The sequence below is a fragment of the Rhopalosiphum maidis genome, chromosome 2 (assembly GCF_003676215.2).
Source record: "Rhopalosiphum maidis isolate BTI-1 chromosome 2, ASM367621v3, whole genome shotgun sequence".
Lineage (NCBI taxonomy): Eukaryota > Metazoa > Arthropoda > Insecta > Hemiptera > Aphididae > Rhopalosiphum > Rhopalosiphum maidis.
Window position 1 is genome coordinate 792,617 of NC_040878.1, and position 21,860 is coordinate 814,476.

Here is a 21,860-nt window from a genome sequence, read left to right on the forward strand (position 1 = left end):
TGATTTGGTAAGTATGCATTTATCTATTTTTACCTATAATATAATATAATCAAAATTAAAAATTACAATCAAGCAATATTTAAAATAAAATTTAAGATATATGGAGCAACTTTTGAAGCATCATTTAAATGTACGTGATGAGACCCTTCAACTTCTACGTAATTAAAATCGCTTGTAGATTGTTTTATCGTTTCTAAAATACTTTGAAAAAGTGACCAATTATCACGCACCCTACCTGGAACTGCTTTGATCATTAAGTAACGACAACGAATCTGTTTTGCAAATTCGTTAGTTACATCAAATGATGGTAAAGCGAACCTGTTGACCTGAAAAAAAAATAATCTAATTACTTGTACAAAAAAATATTTTAATACACACAAGAATGGGCAAAACTAGGGGGAAGCTTGAGAGTGCTTAGCATTCCCAAATTTTCTATACTGGTTTTTCACAATATTTGTAAAATTTCTGATTTTCTAATTAATAATTTACGAGTGTTGGCCAGTAAAATTAATAATTTATCAAAATATTATAAATGGAAACTTCAAGTATGTTTATTATTGTAGTCTGTAGACTGTAAGGCGTATACAGTATAGGTACACAAATACGTAAAATCAATAGGTTTTATTTTTAAGAGAACGTAATAACCGCATGTGTTGTCTCCGTCTTACACACGTACGACATGTCAAATTTTTGTTCACCAGTTTCAATATTGTACTGTTAGTTTTGATATTAAAGTGAATTGACCTACTATAAAATTTATAGCCAAGATTATTATCCAGGGCCCATGTAGTTTTTTAATGTTATTATTATTTTTAAATAAGTTATGATCTTTTCGAAACTGCACATTTTAAAATTATCATAAATTCATAACTGTTAGTTGCTTCAGATCCTTGCATTAACGATTACTTGTGAAAGATCTTTTTCTGTAATGCAAAGAGTGAAGAATTGGCTTCGAACAAGCATGCAACGATACAACAAAATCGTTTTAAAAATCTAGCTTCAATATATTATATTGAAAGAGAAATAACATAAATAACATAAATACTGAAAATATTTTAAACAAGTTTGCATTAACTAAAAACAGAAAAATGAATTTATTAAAACAATATATGAGTATTATGATATTATATTAAAATTTTTTTTGTGTATAATAATTTTACTCATCATAAATAAGGGGGGGGGGCTCTTATGCTATACTATAGGTTTTAGCACTCCCATATATTTTACTCTAGTTGCGCCCTTGCATACAAGTACATTTAAATTCACGGTAGGTAACTTTCATAAGCAATTAACAATGTGATTAATAAAATAATAAATAACAAATAATAGTTTAATTCTAGATTGTGCACGATAAATAAAATATGAAAAATCAATTTTCTAGAGCACTAAACAACTGCATGGTCAAGGATCAAGGTTAAGGGCTAGGTAAGGTATTGACGCCATTAGCGATAAAATATTTTATAATGTATGTAGTATGTACCTAATATTATGTTAGTAATAACGCCATAGTATAAAATTATATTAATATGTTGTCCACAAGTCATAATAAGAATTAGGAATCCGTTGCAGTTCCATTTTTTCTGATACGTTATTTGATATAAAAGCTATAAAAAATATGCGTCTCTAGCAGCACACCCTAAATAAATTTAATGGTATTTTTCATTTTTAAAGCAATTTTTTTTTTTTATAAGTTATTTAAGAAATGTTAAATTTTGAGGCACCCTATAGAAGTATAGATACTAGTATAGATTGTCTGTTTATATTTATATTTTACAACTTTGGTTCTCTTTATCTAGGTATAAGTATAATCAAACATATTATATTTTATAGAAAAAACGAATTAATTAATGTATATGTATTACACACATATCTATGCTATACCTTTCATAAAATAATTTTCTTTGTACATTAAAAAATATGTATGATTGCTTAATAAATAAAATAATTTCATGGTATTCTGGTTGGGAATCTCTAGCTTAATGATAGTCAGGCCCAACGAGAGAGAGGTAGCCAGGGCTGTAGCCCTAGGGCCTGGACCTCGAAGAATGTTCAGGCCCAGCCAAAACAACCAGATCCTATACTTTACCTAATTTTTACATAAATATAAAAATTTATCCGGGGGCTCTTGATTACTTTCATGATAGCTTCTTTTTACTTTTGAGTTACGACTTATAACTCATTAATCACTATTTATCTCCAATCATAATAAATTAAATTATATAACATTTAAACTAACAACTCAAACTCATTTTGATCTATGAGTAGGGATGTAGGGTGACCAGATTATTAAAAAGAAAAACTGAGACAAATCAAATATGTATCATAAAGAAAAAATTAATTTTGAATAAAACAAATGTATAATTTAGATAGATATTTTAATTTAAAACATGAATTATGTAATATTAGGTTACATAATATTTTTAAATTTATTATTAATCATACTTGGAATTTGATTTTACAAGTTAGGTACAATACAAATTACATACATTTTGACATAATGTAATATGAATTCATATTAATGCATTAATTCAGGACATATTAAAGTCCCAATAAAGATTTTCGAGATGATGGGAGAAACTTTTAAAAACCTAAACGTCTAGACAGTGGACACTCTATTTATGAGATTCGACTATAGGTGTAAACAAACAAACATTTTCCACAAAAAACTAAATCCAACTTTTTCTACATAAAACCCTTCTTACTTGACCAAATTCATCTCCTATGTGTCAATTAATACTCTCTATAATAATTTTTCTGGATCACAATGGTCTATGATATAATCAAAACTCATAAAAGTCTCTAAAACATTAAAATCCACCTAATAACACAATTCATGTCTTTACATATCACAATGGATCTTTAAAAAGGTGGTAGTGTTGTTATCTACGTACTAGTATAAAATAGATTTTATTTAAATTGAGTATTGAAAAAGGATACTGAACGAACAAATAACAAGTGACATAAGTCACAAGAATTATCACATTTGTAGATAGTACATAAGACGATAAGGATCAAAGGATTGAACACCAACTTTAACACATAATTTGGTATTAAGGTCGATTAAAAATAGATATATTGTAAGTATATATCTATTGATAGATAAATTGTATATCAACTAGGTATATTATATAATTATAATAAATAAAATATGAAATAATGTATAGTATATATAAATAATATTATTACTAAATATGATATGCATAATATGTATAATATATAGGCAGACCAATACTATTTCATAATTACATGTTAGATATATGATATCATAATGATCAGCTTATAGACTGTTGAATGAAAGTTGTAACATCTGAAGCTAAACACTCGGGGTTATTAAGATGTAAATGATGAGTACCGTCATATTCTTTAAAAACAAAGTCTTTTGCATTCATTTTTATTATTTCCAAGATTTGTGAATAAACTGGCCAGTTATCTAATGATCTGTATGGTTTAGCTTTGATATTCATATAGCGACATGTTATTTGACCAGCAAATGCTATAACTACATCTAGAGATGGTAAACCCATCCACGCAACCTGTACATGCAAAATATAATATTACTATATTAGGTAGCAATCCCATTAGCGTTTTAAACATTATAGTGTAATTAATAACTCACCCGCTTAGTTGTAATAAATATAACCTAATATTAAATGATATATTTTATAATATTATAAAATATACCTTAAAGTACATATGTTGATAAGTTGAATTTACTGTTTAAAATAATTTAAATTCCCTTAAAAAAATATTATATCCATATTTATTTATGTCGTCTTATATGTATTTGTAGATGTACAACATACTAAATTTGCACTCAGAAATAACCATTTTGTATTGTTGATTTAAGTATTTAAGAATTTAGTAAATTGTCCTATTATCAAATTTATAGTAAACATTTTTTCGGGGAATCTCGTACGCTTTTATTAATATTTTAATTTTAAAATGAATTATAAATTATAATTTATAACAAGAGAACGAATTTGTATACAAATACATATATTTATTGGTATAAACTATTTAAAATTGGTGAGAATTTTCCACAATTTAGATCATTCTTATTAAAATTATAATAACTGTATTTTGCAAATTATGCATATCTCAACGTTTTTTCATTGTATTACATATTTAATGCATATTAATAATTTTATAGTGCAGTGGTTTTCAACCTGTACGTCGCGGCTCCTAGGGGCGTTGTCAGTTATTATCAAGGGAGCCGCGCTAAAAATTTAAAAATATAAAAACTTGATAGAATCTGTCAAATTGTTATTCATGGAACATTTATCACAACTTATTGTTCAATTCAAAAATTATGGAAATGAGGAAATGAGAATCGCGCTTTAAAAATGTACGCCATGATTTGGTAATATTATGCAACAAAAACAAACACAACCGTCCCACCAAATATTAAAATAATTATTATAGTTTAAAAATGTTTCCTATTATTAATAATTACATGTTTATTTCATCATTAAATAAAGTTAGATTAAATAATGTAAATTTGATTATTTTAAATGTTTGTATGGGAGCAGTACGTTTAATTTTAAAATCAAAAGGAGCCGTGGACCCAAAAAGGTTGAAAACCATTGTTTAGTGCAGGGGTCAGCAAGTAATTTCTATTGGAGTCCTAAAGATTAAAATAATAAATCAATGAGATCCAGTGAAAAAAATCTTTTTCAAATCTTTATACATAATGAAGTAAGTACAATGTGTTGACAGAGTCCAGAGATTTGCCTTCCACGATCCTCCAGTTGCCAACCCCTGGTTTAGTCTATATTTTTGTTAAAAAACACAAACTTCAAAATTATTAAAGAAATACTTCTTCAATTGCCTTCTATACCCTACATATAACCAAAGGACATGGCATATTATATGTAACCAATAATTTAAAGGTTTAAAGAACTGTAATATATTAAACATTTAAAACACATTTAATTTTAAAATTTAAATTAAATATAGATAAAACCTACAAGATAACATAGATTTGTGTCATTCAATTTTTAAATATACTCATCTATAGATAAAAATTATTTAAGTTGTAACTATAATAGAATTTTAAAAATAGCATTTATGGGATCCAGTAAAATATATATTTTAATAAATATTTGCATATATTAATATTTTATTACTACATTAAGTTATAATTGAATAACAACTTAAATAGACCATTTACAGTTATATTTAAAGTACAAAATTATTTATTGTTTATAATATGTCTAATACTGTTTCCTGACAAATTTAATAGTTTTGTTTACAATTGCACTTTAATACTGAGCATAGAAAGCTTATTTGTTCAAATTAATTATTCCCTTATAATATTTTACATATATACACTAAACACCTTATACATAATATATTTACCTTAAGACGTATATCTCTTGAAAACAAATATTTGTTATCTTTAACTCGATACATTCCACGTCTCATAAGTATTTCACAAGATTTGCGAGTCAATGTTCCATGATGTCCATCAACGACTAAATCAATCATCTCTGAATATTTATAAGAAGGCATTTTATCAAGTCCTAATGCATCATAATATATGAGTCTGTAACATATTTTAGATATTTATTTATGAATTATTAGTCATACATTGTCATACTTGATAATTGATATGAACTAAGTATGTATAAAATAAAACTAACTTATCAATATTTGGTCCTGTATTTTTAACAATTTCACTTGGATCAAAAATGACTGGTGCTACTGTGTCAATAGATATCAACATTTCCGTATCATCAGGGTATGATGCAGCATATAAAAATCCAATAGCTGCACCCAAAGAATGACCCATAATAGAAACTTTTCTCCAATTATAATGTCTGATTATTCTTCTTAAAATAGCTAGGCCATCCCAAAATATATAATAAGGTAAACCCTATGAAACATAATATGATAATTGATTGTATTAATCTAGTCTTAACATGAAATATTTATCAAAATTAAAACAGTCATTTCATGAACAATTTAAAATAACACATAGATTAGAATTGAGATCTTCAACTAGATAGTGTATTAGCCTTTTTATTCATATATTAAGTACATTATATCATTTTAATACTTTTATTTAATATTTATAATTATAAAATATTTATTTTTTTGTAACTTTGAATACTAACACATTTTTTTAAATTGATACATATATTGATTTTTTTTATTACAATAAAATCCATTCCCTACTTATTACTAGATTGCGATTAAGCAAAATTATATTAAAGAGGTTATTATAAATTCTCAATGTATTAAAAATCAGATAAAATTCATATTTAAATTTATTGAAAAAAAATTTTACCAAAGGGATATGAGAAGATCGCCCATGTCCTGGTAGATCTATACATAAAATAGATAAATCTTTAGGTAGTAATTCGATTAAAGGATCAAAAGTTCCAGCATTATCTTGCCATCCGTGAATTGCAATTATAGGCTGCTTATCTTTTGATCCCCACCATTTACCTAAACAAATTAAACATAAAAAATGTATTTATATTTATTTTTATCTCGTTTATGAGATACCACTACCTATTCTGTATCAATACTAAAAATAATGTAAGAAAAATAAATATATATTTATTTACTATGAATATACAAGCCAAACCCATAGGCGCAATATCAATAAAAAAAACTGAGGGTCCTTAAGCTCTTCATTTTCTGGGTATAGCGTTGAAAATAGCTACTGATTGTGATATTATAAAAAAAGTATTTGAGGGTGCTACTTTTAAAAATGGGGGTGTTATACCCCCTAAGCGCCCCCTATTTGCGCCTATGGCCAAACCCTATTGTAAAATTAAAGAATAAGTACTGAATATCAGGTATATGTATATGTTAGAATTATAATGAGAAAAATAATAAAATAAAATAAAACAAAACAAAACAAAACAAACACAGCAATATTAATATTGTGTATGAGTAATTGCTAAAAAATAATGCAACAAGATTTACATACCAACTTTTTTTTTCATTAAAATAGAAAATTAACTTTTAATTATTACTTATAAATTAAGTAAAGTTTTACAAAAATAATATGATATGGTTGTATAAGTAAAGATTTAAGATAGTGTTCAGTCTTCAGTGATAATAATTTATAAATATATATATTGATGTCTCTAATTAATAATAAAACTTCAATACTAACCACTTACAAAACCGAATGGTACAGGAATTTGAATTTCTTCAAATGATGGTCCACTAACAGATAATTCCATTGTTAATCTAAAATAAAATTATTATATTTACACTTAGATAATATTATTCTTACTAATTATATTAGTTATTATCTTACTAATTACTAATTTATTATGTGTTTAAGTTAAAACTAAACCATTAAATAAATTATATTACCAAGAAAGTTGAAAAAACCTAGATAGGTAGATAGGTATGACAACAAATTTAATCTAACTACTAATTGTTTCAATAAAATAAAAAATGCTAAATGGTTATTTAATAATAATAAAATAAATAACCAACTTATTACATTAAATTAACTTTAAAGTTAGATAATTTTATATAAATTATAATGTCAAAGATTAATCATTTTTTCATGCTCTTATCTAATAAACAGAATTTTATATAATAATAATTTTTTTTTCAGTAAGTAATAATAAATACGAGTAGTTTATTATGCCAACTTAAATTTACATAACTATAATGAATATTTTTTAAATATTAATGTAATCTATTCTTTAAAAAATTGAATAAAAAAAGTTAGGTTAGTTTCTTAATATTAATTTAAAATATTAATAGATTTTTTATAAAAATTACCTATTATATAATATATTTATATTTTAAACTATTTAAAATATCAAATTCAATAGCCACCAATAGTAGGCATTGATAAATTTAAAAAACTAATACGTTAATTTGTATAAAAGGGTTATATCTTACATATATTTAAAAAAATAATATAATTTAATCAAATAAAATATTAAGCGCCTAAATATTCTTAACAATATTCACGTTCAAAATAAATTTGCAGTATACATTATTAAAATCAATTCTACATAGCATAGCAATAACAAAGATTTATCAATAAGTACATACTCTGAACTATTGGTAGATCAATAATACATTTTTCCAAATACTATATGATATAGCATTATTATTATTTAACTTGATAATCATTATTGCTATATAAAATTATTCACTTACAAAATGATTCTTTCTTCATATTTTAGTTATAATTAACATAGTAAATAAAAAAAAATTTACTCTCAATAAATATTCACTATTCACTATTTAAAAGTGTTTCATAAGACTATTGTTCCCTATAGATTTGTATTAACATTTAGACACTAATGAAAAATAAATTTAAATAAGTCATTAGAACAAAATATATTCATGAAAGAATTAATTAATTATAAAGTCATAAGGTAGTTAAACATTTACCTACCTATTCTATACATAAAAAAAAATAAACAAACATATAATGTTTCTACTAACATTTTTGGTTTTAGGTTTATATATTATATAATTTATAACCTTTTTATAACTTTATATATTATAAGTTTAACTTTAAATATATAAATAAATAACTAATAATGAATGTTATAATTGCAGCTTAATTAAAACCAAAAGGTTTGAATTGACCACTCATATACTTAACATTGCAACTCATATTTTAGGTATAATACATTCATTATTTCATAAAATAATTTAGACTATTAATAAATAGTTATATTATTAAAAGTCAAAACTATAAAATGAATTGTAAAAAATTAAAAATAATTAGGAAATTGGACAATTTTTCATAAATTTCTGACCAAAAACCATTTTTCATAAATCACAAAACCAGAAAAAATCATAAAATATGTTGATCACAATTTTTAGATATAGACGTATAGTTAAAAAAAATTATATAATCTTGTTTTCTTAAAATTTAAGATTGTATTATTTATCAAATTAATTATGTATGAGTAGGTATTAAAAAATAGGAAGGTCAATAAATGTAATTTATGATACTAAGAAATTTAAAAAATAAATTCTGTATAAATAGCTAAATATCATATGAATTTTATATCAAAATCAAATACATTTGTAAAATTCTAGAAGTAAATACCTAAGTCTTAAAAATCAAATCATCAAAAATTAACAATCAATTTATGTACCTACATTAATATAGTTATTGATTATATGATTAAATCATAATTAATAATTTTATTAAAGTATATATTATATTACATTAACAAAATTTAGGAATAAATGTATAAATTTAAATATTGCTTTTTAGTTATAAATATTCGTGAATTACATACCTGCCAATAATTAATAGATAGTGTGACTATAATATTATGGAAATGATTATAAACAAATTAGACAACTAAAATAAATGTGTATTAATAATTAGTGATAACTGATCAATTTAAAAAAAAATATTGTAAATTGTAAAGTACAATAATAATTACTAAGAATTTGTAAAACAATGAACACACAACATAAACATAACAAAATTAAAAAAAAAAAAATGTGTAGAACAAAATTGAATATTATGAAAAATTAAAAATAATAATATAAATTACCTAACTCTAAGGCATTAATAACTGATATTATTAAACAAAATATAAATTCAAACTAAAAAACGTTTATGAAATTAATGAAAAATGTCAAATTGATAACTATGACATAGAAATATCAGAAATACAGAATTCTGAATTAATTTAATCTTGCCTCTGTAGTCTGTAGTTAAAATAACTAAAAAAAGATAAAACTATAAGAATTGAATTTACTTGATAGCAACAGTTTTTTTAATGGTTTTTTTTTATCAATAACATGTATATAACAATATCTATTATCTATCGTCGCAACCGTGATTACAAATATAATAAAAGTGATAAACTGATAACACATTCACAAAAATCAATAAGAATTAAGAATATTAAATATTAATATACTCGTTTATATTTTTGTCATTAGTTATTATTTAAGTGGACAACTATTATTCTGGAGTCTAATCGTGGAATTCTCAATGGCCAATTGGCTATGAGTGCTATGACTAGTGAATAGATTTTTAATATTTTATATAAGTATTTTTTATACTATTCTATATTCTGTTGATACCTACAAAACATTTATTTCCCAATGATTCGTTCAGTTACTGAGTCAATATCATTGCGTATTAGTTATAAGTTACATTAACATAAACTCTGCAAGTCTGAAAAGTGAATCCATGTATAGAATTTATAGAATAAAAACTATTCTATTGTTATTTGATAATCTAAAACAGTTACAATTGTTTTGTATTTAGTAAAATTATTGTACACACTTAATTATACAACCTTGTATTCAAAAAAACATTTAATCTAATTATTGGTGTTTGGTATGTTTAATTTCATAAATATAAATACATTTTTTACAATTTTATTTGATGAGATTGAAATAAATGAAATTCATGTAATTTCATACACAAATAATAATCTTTGTTTTGTTTCTTTTTCATAGTTTACAAGATGTTTCCAATGGAAGAATCAGATGAAGTATTTGATGCTGTGATCCGTTATGGCTTATACTTAGTTGCTATTTTCCAATTAGTATGCATAACAACTGTGTTTTTATTAACTGACCAATCTAATGACTCAAAAGTAATTATTAAAAAGACTTAAATTATTTATATAAATTATTTTAAAATTAACAAAATATATAAAACAAATGTATTTTTAATAATAAATTATGTGTAGAATAAATTCCGATAGAATCACCGACATTCCAATTGTTAAGTTTTATTTAAATAAGATGCCAAGATGGTGTAATAAATACTAGTAAGAAAAATAAACCTATATACTATAAATAAAACTTAACTCAATATAAGAAAATAGTAATGAAATTGTTCCTTTTAATTATAAGAAGTTTTACTAATAGATTGCTCCTGTAAACAAAACTTTAATAAAATAATTTTTTATTATTTTATTGGAAAAAATAATATATTATACATCATTATAAACTATCTAATTTAGTTGTAAAATAATTATTTATATTTTTACCAGTATCTTCTATATTTATTGACATAATAACTTCTATTTTTACAATCATTTATTGTTTAAGTTATAATTCTACCATAATTACATGCAATATTATAATATTCCAAAGTATGACTCTATTATATATTATAATGACTACTGAAATAACATAAACTATTTTATTAACCTAAACATAAAATAAAAGTATTAAATTAATTTATTGAATTTTTAGGATAATGGTGATGGCAGCGAATATGACTCTGATGGAAGTACATTTGCATCACCTAGACGCCCATATTCTCATCATAGATCAAGAAAACAAGATAAGAAGAAAAGACGATGAATAAAAATGAATTACACTTGTAATATTGTTCCTTTTTGAAGTTTAATTATTCATTATAATACTACATTACTTGTAGATTTTTTTTTAATTAAGCAAACTTAGAATACCATTTATATATTTTACTAATATTATATAATTACCTTTTTATTGTTTATTTATACAACCTCTATAACATATACATTTAATTTTAAAAAAAAACAGTTCTATAAATTTTTGAAATTAGTTTTATAATTTTAATAAAATTCTTAATTTAATATATTAAATATTATGTTTATAATATATTATACTGGTGAACACAATGTAGAGAAGATATCTTGTCTACATTGTAAAATCATCAGTCACATACTGAAACGACCAAAAACAATATGATTAAAAATATCAAATAATAAATTATTTTTGGTTAAGTAACATTTTAGATTATTTTAATTTTTCTATATTATCATGTTTTAGTTATATTACAGAACTTTTACTCTAAATTTTAGATATAATTAAACTGTATGACTTGACTTGAAGGAAAAATATACTATTTCATTATGAATTATCAATCTACATAAAATACAATTTTACCAAATTATCAACTGGAACATTGTATTACTATTAGTAATTATTTTATTAATATTATTATTATCTTGACTTTTTATTACCAATTATTAAAAATATTTTTAATTTATAGGATGATATTGGTTGTGAAAAATACAACTATGAACTTATGTTAATGGTAATAGTAATCTTATAAAAAATTAGCTAATATAAACAGTGGTGAACTGACAGGGAATGACAGGATGCGATCACATCCCGGGCCTCATATATACACTTAGAAAAATAATTGTGCGTTCATCAATGTAGGTAGGTATAGAAAAATAATATAAGAAATTGAAATAATACATGTTTTAAGAAGCTAAGGTCCCCATAAAACCGTTTCTACCAATAGGCTATAGTTAGGCTCCTCACATACAGCGCATCTCGGGCCCACAATGTCACAGTCCGCCACTAATTATAAAAGTATTTTATGGTATAAACACAGATGATAAATAACAAAATTTATTTTTATCAATTTGATTTAAGATACATGTTTAAATAAAAACTATTAAAAAAGAGGTCAGTGTAAGGTACAGTTAAAATCGAATGTAATATGTTATACTTGTATATAGAAAGATGGTGCAGGGTCATTTTACAAAACAAATTTAATTATATTAAAAATAATACTGTTAAAATAGTTATATTTGTTAATCAAAAAATATAAGACATTCAATAGAATAAAATTTATTATCTATTAAAGAAAATGTGTCAAATTAAATCATAAATTTATTGAATACTGATTTTACATGAAAATTCACGGTTTTCATTAAATTTTTTTGTTTGTTTTTTCTGGTTATATTGAAAAGTACTGGATAAAACTTTAGACTCTCCCTGAATACCAATTAAATCCAATTTATTGCTAAAAATTATCTCCTCCAAAAGTTACAAAACAAATAATTTTCACTACCCCAAAATGTGATGTGATGATGACACATAGAAATATAGAATTAAAATCATATAATTATTGCAAAGTCAATATACATTCATTACTCTACTCAGAATTGGATCGAAATAAATATTAAGCTACATATTTAATATCCATATTTATTCACTTTTAAATTCTAAATCAGGCATTTCACTATGAGAAAAATGAAAAAGTATTATAACCATGATATAAGTTTAATGTTATTCGAAAAAGAATATTGCAGTAATTTGATGTATAGGTAAAATAAAATAAAATCGGAACTATGAATAAAGTTAAACTAATACTCATTAGTTGGTTATTATGGTGTATTATGTTTATGTATTATGAGACTTCGAATCTAAAATAATAAAAAAACGCTTGCCAAGTCAGAGATCGGCATGTAAACTCTTTAGATTTTCAATTTTAAGAGATTTATTAATTGTATGCAATATGTATGCATAATGTATTTTATTTTCATTTTCATTTAGTGAGATAGATCCATATATCTCACATTTTGTATCTACTTGATAAATCCTTTTTTATAAGCTATCAACCAACTTTTTAGCTATAATAGTATTGGAGAAAAGTTAAAAAATAGAAATGTTGGGACTGTTCACATTGACGTTTTATGGATTCAAATTGTTATACCGCTTGGGTGTGATATCGGATCTCTCTCATTAATATTTTATGTTAAAACTAGCTTAATTATCCATCTACTCATTTCAACTGAGTTACAATTTTTCATTCCTATTTAACACAAATTCTTGAAGTTTTAAAAATTCAGGCTTTTTTCATTTCAATTACCATACTTATTTGATTCAAAATCAAGAATGTAAAATGATTAATGTGATTACAGTTTAAGGGAAAAGTTTTTAGGTTTAGTCAATAGTTTTCGAAAGTCCCACGTTTATTGCACATACCAAAGACGATAAACAACTCGTGCTTGGATCATTTAATCAGTGAAATCATGGAATAAGCGATTTAATGCTGCGCCATTCGTACATTCCATGCTGCGCGCCGGTGGACTGGCGCATCCCCACTCAAACGCTTGTTCCCCCGGAATCGATGATGTTTTGTTATTCTTCGAGAACACGGACAAGATGGCCGATTAGGTTAAACGAGTGTTTTTTTAACGTTTTCATGTCGATTACTCGTCGCTGTGCGCTGTTTAAATTAAATGTTATACAAAATATCCGAGTGTACATCGCCGGCGATCAAGTGTTACGTTCGACAAAGACCGAGGCTGCCGCAATCAGTTTTCCTGTGCTCAATAAACCGTCACGTTCGTAATGTTTACGTTCCAGGTACATGTACAAATAGAGTTATTTACTTGACATTTACTCGAATGTTCGTGGGTTTCCAGTATGTAGTTGGTTTGAAAAAACTATCCAACGTCAAGACACGTCCGTCAGTATTTGCTTGGAACTCGGTGGTCCCCCGGCACCGGTGTTTACGATGCAATTTTTCATCTGACGAACACTGAAATGGCGGTATTTTCATTTTAACACTAAGTTCACTTTTGCTTATCACTTGTTTGCCGGTTTACGCCAATTCCAAACATTGTTTATCTGTCCATTTGAAGTTGTCCACTCGCGTTTATTAATCCTTTTGTGCTATAGGCTACAGGCTACTAGCCACAAATAATATTCAACCTATACTCCTTAGTCTCACTGTTTTGGTCCTACCACCTCCAATTAGTAAATGTTGAAAACACGATACAGTAGGGTTTTTGTGTGATGACAATTATTTTAGAACTCATTTCTTAATAATGTTTTAATTTATATTTTTTTCAAGTAATTTTTATTATGCATTATTTCACTTAAAAAAACAACAACTAAACATATACAACTTTTCACTTATTTGTTACGATTTTGTATAAACATTTACTGTTTTTGGATCACTTAATTAGAACATTCATTTTATTTTATATTGTGTTCTATAATTAAAATAAAAAAATTTTTATTCATCACATGTGCATTTTACCTATTACATTGTTTAGATTTGTTGTTTTTTTAAATATTTATTTACATTTTATAAGTGTATAGTTTATTACAATAAGTTATTCTTCTAGCAATTAATGGTTTAACTTAAGTGGTCCATATTTTTTTTTCTTATCCAAGTGAGCTTTATTAGTTGTATACATAAAAATAATTTGGTGATTGATAGTGATTTCTCAGTTACTTTAACTGATTAAAATAAAAATTATTATTAAATATTGCTACTACTATTATAACTACATTCCTTTCTATTTAAATCACTATACTATGGGCTTGTGAAAAGATTAAAGTTTTATTTTTGAGTGGCATAGAAATGTGTTTAGCATGTGAACTTTACTTCAATCCATTATAAAAAAACATTGAAATATTTTTATTATTTATGTTAGTTTTTTTAAATTTTAAACAAGATCCAAATATTAAAAAATGTTACCTTATTGATTGTTAATATTAAAACGCATGTAGGTGTCCTGATTAATATTTACTCTTACCTTTAAATTGAAGTAGTGAATTAATATTAAACATCTTTTTGATTTTTATTGATTTTTTTGTACAAAAACTGACATAATTTTTTTTTTCAATTTACATATTATGATATATTTAATATCAAATATACATACACTTATATTTCCTGAATCTATAATAAAAATATTATTTAGATAACAGTTTAATTGACAAGTGATAAAAAAAATTACTATGTATGTCATTTTTATTGATAACATAAGGATTACCTATTTTATTTTTCATTAAATTATTTTCACATTTTAATCCTTTATCCAACTGATTAGACTAATTTAATACATTTTTAGTTACATATTTATAAAATTATGTTAAGGTATTTATATTCAAAGGAATTAAATAATGTTCAAGGCAGTTTATAAATTATTAATTAGGTTCAAGAAACCTTATCCACAGGTCACATTAATATTTTTTTTATATAGTTTAGTTATCAGTTAAGTCTAGTCAGTAGTCAAATACTAGACAAGTATATGATGTTTGATCATATGTTACTGAAATACTGAATTATTACATACATTTTTTATATTTTATGAACTCGATATTTTTGAGGTTACTTTTATTATTTGATAGTGCTTTCTGAACTATCTCCGATAATAAGAATGTAAATACTAGGCAAGTATTAAGTATACAGACGTCATCAAATGACGAATGTAAATTAACTATTTCGTTTTCCCGCCAAAAAATATAATAGTAATTCTATAATTTTCTTTTTACGTCGTTTTACAACAACTGATCGTCCTGGTAGAGAACTTTTTCCGTATAACTTATCTTTTACAATATTATACGTTTAATTTATTTATGCCGGTAGTCTGTACTCTCTGCCCCATGCTTGCCAAATGTTTCTTGCCTAACAATTTATCAACTCAAGAATTAGCGTAGAAAAATGGGTATAGATACAAGCCATTTTATAACTAAGGAAAACCGCAGACGTTGACGCGCAAAGTTTCAACAAAAATCAATTTAGCTGTTGGAATCGAAGAATTTTTCCAACCGTTCTGCCGACACGGAATTTTAAATGGTGGAAATATGTTGCACATAGCCAGTGGTGTATAATATAATATATCTCGCGTGTCAGAGAAACGAATTTTTGATCGTCGCAAACTTATTCCATAAACGAAAATAATAACAAATAACAATCGGCCATGATAACTCGCAATAAGTTTTATAATCGTTGTGGATGCGGCGGTGGTGGCAGTAGTACGGTGCCGTCGTATCACGCGAGTCGCGCGGAACTCGGGAGCGCGCGCACACCACAGGCGCGTGTGGTGTTCGTCGGTGCGTCCCACTGTCGTTCCCTTGATAGGCGATAATCAACGGTATGCATTAAAGTCTGCGGATTCCGTTGCCTTTGTTGGTGGGGGGTGGCTGCAACTAGGCGGTAACGCCGTCCTGCCCACTGGTGTAAAAATACTGCATTGTGCATGCGGGTGCGCGCGCTTTTTATACACACAAATGACTGATAATAATAATAATAATTCGTGAATGACGAGTGTGATTCAAGTCTGCAGCAGGCTCTCCAAGTAAAAACACGCTCGCACGATAGTATTAGGAATTGCAGACTGCAGTACCAATGTGTGTTCCTGATACCAAAATTACCCTTTGTAATTGTTACGAATCCAGTGTAAAAACTCATGCTAAACCGATTATTCAAAATTGATGAAATTACAATAAATATGTTTTGAATTTGTCTGTATCTTTCTAAAGTATTTGAAAGATTATTATTATTTGATTTTTAAATTTAATACAATTATATTCGATTATTAGATTTTAAAAAACTAGTAACCCATTAAGACTAAAATTTGTATTATATTACACATTGACCCATTTAGGTATTATTAAATTCAATGAGATTATATTATCCTTAATCATAGTATTTTTAGTTCAACGGTAGTTAGTAGTTACGAAATGCTCTGGTTGTGGTTTCTGACTGCCGTATAAATCGTATAATATTATTGTAATATAATATAATGCTCCTGCTGTGCCGCCGTTTCGTTGTCACGGATGCGCACGCGTGCCTCAGCCGGCCGGCCTCCGTTCCCCCCAAACACCCCATCATGGGCCCCTATGAGTGAACCACTACGGTGTCGGCCTTGCCACAATAAAGCAGTGCAACTCTACGCTGCTGAGTCGCGTTCTTACTCTCTCACATACCACCTCTCTTCCATCCAATTTCGTATCATTCTATCACTGCGCTATGTAGTCGATAATAATAATAATATTATTATTATTTTGAGCGCTTGCCGATACCCCTCCCCCCCAACGACTTGTTTTTACAGAAATAATTATTGATGCACCACAACAAATATAATATATCCGATTTTTACTTGTCTGTGATTCATTAATGCCATTAGAAACACGACTATTATTATTATCTACTAATAATCGAGTTCCATGAAGTTTCAGAAGAGCCGTTGTCCTTTTTGTAACTTGTAATTCATATTAGTTTGTTTATTTTTTTCAAATACGACTCATCCATTACTTAACAATTTCTCTTTTTATTTAAGTAAAAAATGTAAATATTTATTTAAAGTTATATAGTTAATAACATCAATGTTAGCCCTATAAACGGATTTTGATTTCCCGCCAAAATTTATTTCTGTAAAAGAAACTTATTTTTTATTGACAGTTTAACCTGTTATCAAAAATGTATTATTTATAAAGCATAAGTAACGTGTATAGCTTATGTTTTTTAATATTTGAAAATAGTGTTATCTTTTGAACCGATTTAATGTAATATTTTTATTTAGTCCACTCTTTAAACTAAATCTAATGATTAAATATCTGTTTAGTATATACTACATACTAATTATTCTTTATGACATTCAAAATATTCAAGAATTTCAACTGCATTTATTTTGACTTTTGACTAATATTAGACGTTAAACAAAATTAATGCAGTCTTTAATTCAAAACTGTTCTCAGTAATAATCTTTTTTTTTGTAAATTTTAATATTTTTTTTATTTTTAAATTTTAATGTTTAATTTTTTTTCTTTTGTATCCATAAAATTTGGGTTCTAAATTAGAAAAATCAAAGTGTTATGTATAAAATACTTGGGTTTGATGATTTTTTTTTTAAATATACAAAATAATAAATTTACATAAATGTAATTCAAATTACTTTTATAAATATTGATTCTTATCATTATTTTACCACAAATTAATGACTTTTTGAGAATAATGATTATAGGTAACATAATAATGTAATATTATAATAACTATTTTCTACCTTAAGTTAATGCAATAGCTTCCCAAAGATAATCTAGTTATCTTAAAATTAAAAATTTTATGCTATTGTGTATTTTTTTAAGAAATATGTTCAATGTAGATTTTAATTTTTAGGATAGAGCTAAAGTGAGTTGGTGATGGAATCGGATGGTAACGTCAGGACACCGGGAAGCGCCGCTTACTTTCTTGTAGGTTCGAGTCGCGTACCATGTGGTCCAGCTGTCTCTGGCCAGTTGACCATTCCTGTTGGGCGTCCAGTGTCCAATCAGGATGTATCAGGACCCAGTCTCATCGTTCAGATGACACCATCCCGCAGTCAAACACAAGATCACCATGCACGTGCCACTGTGGTGCGCACCGCAAATCAACCAGTCACCATGCATCGTTTCCCTTTGCAGCTCAATCATGCCAGCGCCAATCATATACTATCACCAAACCAACACTTCAAACAAATACCAGTTTATCAAGTAACAATCAAAACTTTTAATCTTTTTTACACAAATGTATTATTTCAGTTTACTTATTTATTTATTATTAACAGAGAAATGCCAGTTCCATTCAAATGGAATCGGTTCGAAAAAACGTTTTTGTTTCAACACAAGTTGCCTCACCACAACTACCTTACAGTCGTGTAGGCTTAACACCTCATATGTTAATGACATATATGCCACCTCGTAATCGTCAATCAAATAACCAACGATCCCGTGTTGTTCCAGTAAATCGGCCTAAGTATGTTTTTATATACAAACTGCTTTATAAATTATTTTAAATATTATTAATTTTCTTGTTAGCCCAATGTTAAGACGAGATCATTGTCCCAGTGATGATGAATTATTGGAAGTGACTGAACATAGACCTGTATATGATGCAAAAAAACCTGCAGAGGTTTGTGATTTATATTTTAATTGATATATTATAAAAGCGGTTCCCAACTTTTTTTTTCTTTTGTTCCCTTAAGGTTAATGTTTTACTAGATGTACCCTCATTATAACTTTTTTACATAATAACTTCTCATAAAATGTTTAGCTATATTGTTATATATTAATGTATATATTTTTTTATTTTATTATAAGACACATAAAAAAAAAATTAATTATTTGATATTTTAAACGAATAAAAAAATTCTATAGGATAAGTTAATAGATAAGTTTTTATTTATGTGATACAAGTTTTCATTTTTAACAACATGTATTGCATATTTCTGAAACAAATCATTTTAAATAAAACAAATTCTACATTTTTTGTCATTTCCCAATTTTTTTTTTTTTTTTTGCTTACTACTCATGATCTTCTGTATCCCAGATTGGGAACCGTTGTATTATATTAAATTCAATATTTTAAAAATATGAACATGATTTTATTATAATTTTCAGTTAATTAAAGTGGAACACAACTATTGCTTTGTTCCAAGAGTGTCACCTCAACGAGCTAACCAAGTCAATGGTTTGACATCAACAATAAATGTTACTTCTGGTCAATCTTGTATAGTATCACCTACAGTTTCACAAATACAGCCACAAACTCAATATAATGTTGTAAATAATAATAATAATAAAGGTAAATAAAAATATTAAAGAAGCTTTATCAATAATAAACCTAACCTTATTTAATCAATTCTCATTTAAAATTTTGTATTATTTTAATTTAGTTATTCAAAAGTCAGTAAGTATTCCAAATAATGTGCCAATATCAACATCTGAATCCTTACAGTCATTGCAATCATTGGTAAAGCATGAACCACAAGTACAAGTGGAAAGTGAATTAAGCGCTAGTGATCACGATCTCGATGGTCAAGGTGAAGAAACTGATACTGCACCAGAAGCTGTTGCTGAAGGCAAAGATAATAATATTAAGTCAGAAGAACCTGCTATAACAAGATGCATCTGGTAAGTTTTTAAACCTCTAGTATATTTATTAAAGAATAAGGATTCATAGTCTTCGAATAGTTTTAAATTTTTACAAGGTGAATTAAACTTTATTTTATTAATACTATGACTAACTTGGTTGTTTCTTGAATATTTATTAATTACTTAAAAATATAATATATTTTTTTTAAATTTAATTTATATCTAGAACTTAAGGTTTTTGCTTCTTATACATTAATTTACAAAATTAACTACCACTTGAATAATTATTAGTTTTATTATTAACTATTTAACATAAAAAAAAATAAATAAATAAGTAAAAATACCTATTATAGCAGATAATTTATTATTAATGTATTTTACCTAAATATAAGACATGTTACACCATTTATCTATCATAATATGTTACTATTTTATTAACAATAATACTTGTTATTAGGTTTGGATTTTGTTACAAAAGTTAATAGAATAATTTTATTTATTAATTTAATAATATTTTAAGTATAGTCCATTTTTGTGATTAAAAAAAAAATGAAATTAACTATTCTAACCATAAACTTGTGAATATTATTAATTTATTATAGGAGGTTCTGTGTTGTACCATTATATATATAACTACAGATAACATTCTTATATATTTAGCAATATTCACCATTACCTATTAAAAATATCTCACCTACATATTATATTGGTTTTATGTCATTAGTTTTAATACTTTTTCAAAATAACAGGCAAAAATAAAACATGAAACCAGTTTAACACAGATTCAATATTTTTAAAAAATCGATTTGGTTTTCTGGTAATATAAGCATTCAAAATTAATAACTTTTTGATTAAATGTATATAAATTTCTATAACATTTATGAAAAACCTTATCATTAAATATACTTAGTGATGTAGGCTAACAGATTGTCTTCATTTAGCAAAGGTGTATTCAGAAATTAGTGCTCAAATGCCAATGTTTTTCTATTACAACTACCTCCCCCCCACACACACAACAGAAAACAGGTTAGAGCTTACTTTTCAGTCATCGCCTAGTATCGAAATCCATATGGCACTTTTTATCATTTGTTTTTAATGTTTTTTTTTTTTTGTGATCCCTACAAAAAAATTGACTATTTAATCAAAAATTTAGTCGTTACACAATTTACTCTTCTATATCGAAATCTATAATATAAAAGAGATTAAAGAAGTAAATGGTTACAGATCAACTAAAAAGTTAATTATCTCGTCTACATTCACTGATTTTATACTTAACATACTGCAATACATTTAAATTACAATTACACTTAGGGCTTTACACATAAAAAAAAATTGCTTCTACAAGGAGTTAAACAAAAGTTAGTAAAAAAGAAAGCCAATTTTAAACTTTAAGCCAGGGCCTTGCACCCGAATTAACCCGAATGCTTCTGTTTTCCTAACACCTGTATTAATCAAAACCCGGATATTTTTTTAATTTTCATGTGATATATAATTTTGTGTGTATT

The 21,860-nt window shown here is 25.8% G+C and overlaps 3 protein-coding genes across 10 annotated transcripts in view; 2 read left to right on the forward strand and 1 right to left on the reverse strand.

Moving 5' to 3' along the window:
- LOC113554748 (probable serine hydrolase) lies at positions 1–15,274 on the reverse strand. 6 transcript variants are annotated; one of them, XM_026958720.1, is made up of 7 exons: positions 15,255–15,274; positions 7,130–7,206; positions 6,290–6,450; positions 5,643–5,875; positions 5,359–5,545; positions 3,247–3,533; positions 187–326 (listed from the first exon to the last, which is right to left on the reverse strand). In XM_026958720.1, the coding sequence occupies exons 2-6, from the start codon at positions 7,197–7,199 to the stop codon at positions 3,273–3,275; spliced, it is 912 nt and encodes a 303-aa protein (XP_026814521.1). In that variant the 5' UTR covers positions 7,200–7,206; positions 15,255–15,274; the 3' UTR covers positions 187–326; positions 3,247–3,272. The 6 variants fall into 6 exon arrangements, with proteins under 6 accessions (XP_026814522.1, XP_026814521.1, XP_026814519.1 ...); XM_026958718.1 differs by lacking the exon at positions 15,255–15,274 and adding an exon at positions 9,510–9,664; XM_026958717.1 differs by lacking the exon at positions 15,255–15,274 and adding an exon at positions 9,246–9,445.
- Positions 9,840–11,407, forward strand: LOC113554750 (protein anon-73B1). 2 transcript variants are annotated; one of them, XM_026958722.1, is made up of 3 exons: positions 9,840–9,985; positions 10,429–10,568; positions 11,176–11,407. In XM_026958722.1, the coding sequence occupies exons 1-3, from the start codon at positions 9,970–9,972 to the stop codon at positions 11,284–11,286; spliced, it is 267 nt and encodes an 88-aa protein (XP_026814523.1). In that variant the 5' UTR covers positions 9,840–9,969; the 3' UTR covers positions 11,287–11,407. The 2 variants fall into 2 exon arrangements, with proteins under 2 accessions (XP_026814523.1, XP_026814524.1); XM_026958723.1 differs by having other exon boundaries at positions 9,853–10,306.
- LOC113554747 (histone-lysine N-methyltransferase set-9) overlaps positions 13,831–21,860 on the forward strand; it is a 16,045-nt gene continuing 8,015 nt past the window's right edge. The window contains exons 1-7 of one of the 2 annotated variants that reach the window (XM_026958715.1): positions 13,831–14,073; positions 14,133–14,259; positions 18,623–18,975; positions 19,050–19,237; positions 19,300–19,393; positions 19,882–20,065; positions 20,157–20,394. In XM_026958715.1, the coding sequence (XP_026814516.1) occupies positions 18,646–18,975; positions 19,050–19,237; positions 19,300–19,393; positions 19,882–20,065; positions 20,157–20,394 (1,034 nt within the window). In that variant the 5' untranslated portion in view covers positions 13,831–14,073; positions 14,133–14,259; positions 18,623–18,645. The remainder of the gene's footprint in view (positions 14,074–14,132; positions 14,260–18,622; positions 18,976–19,049; positions 19,238–19,299; positions 19,394–19,881; positions 20,066–20,156; positions 20,395–21,860) is intronic. The other variant, XM_026958714.1, reaches the window with a different exon arrangement.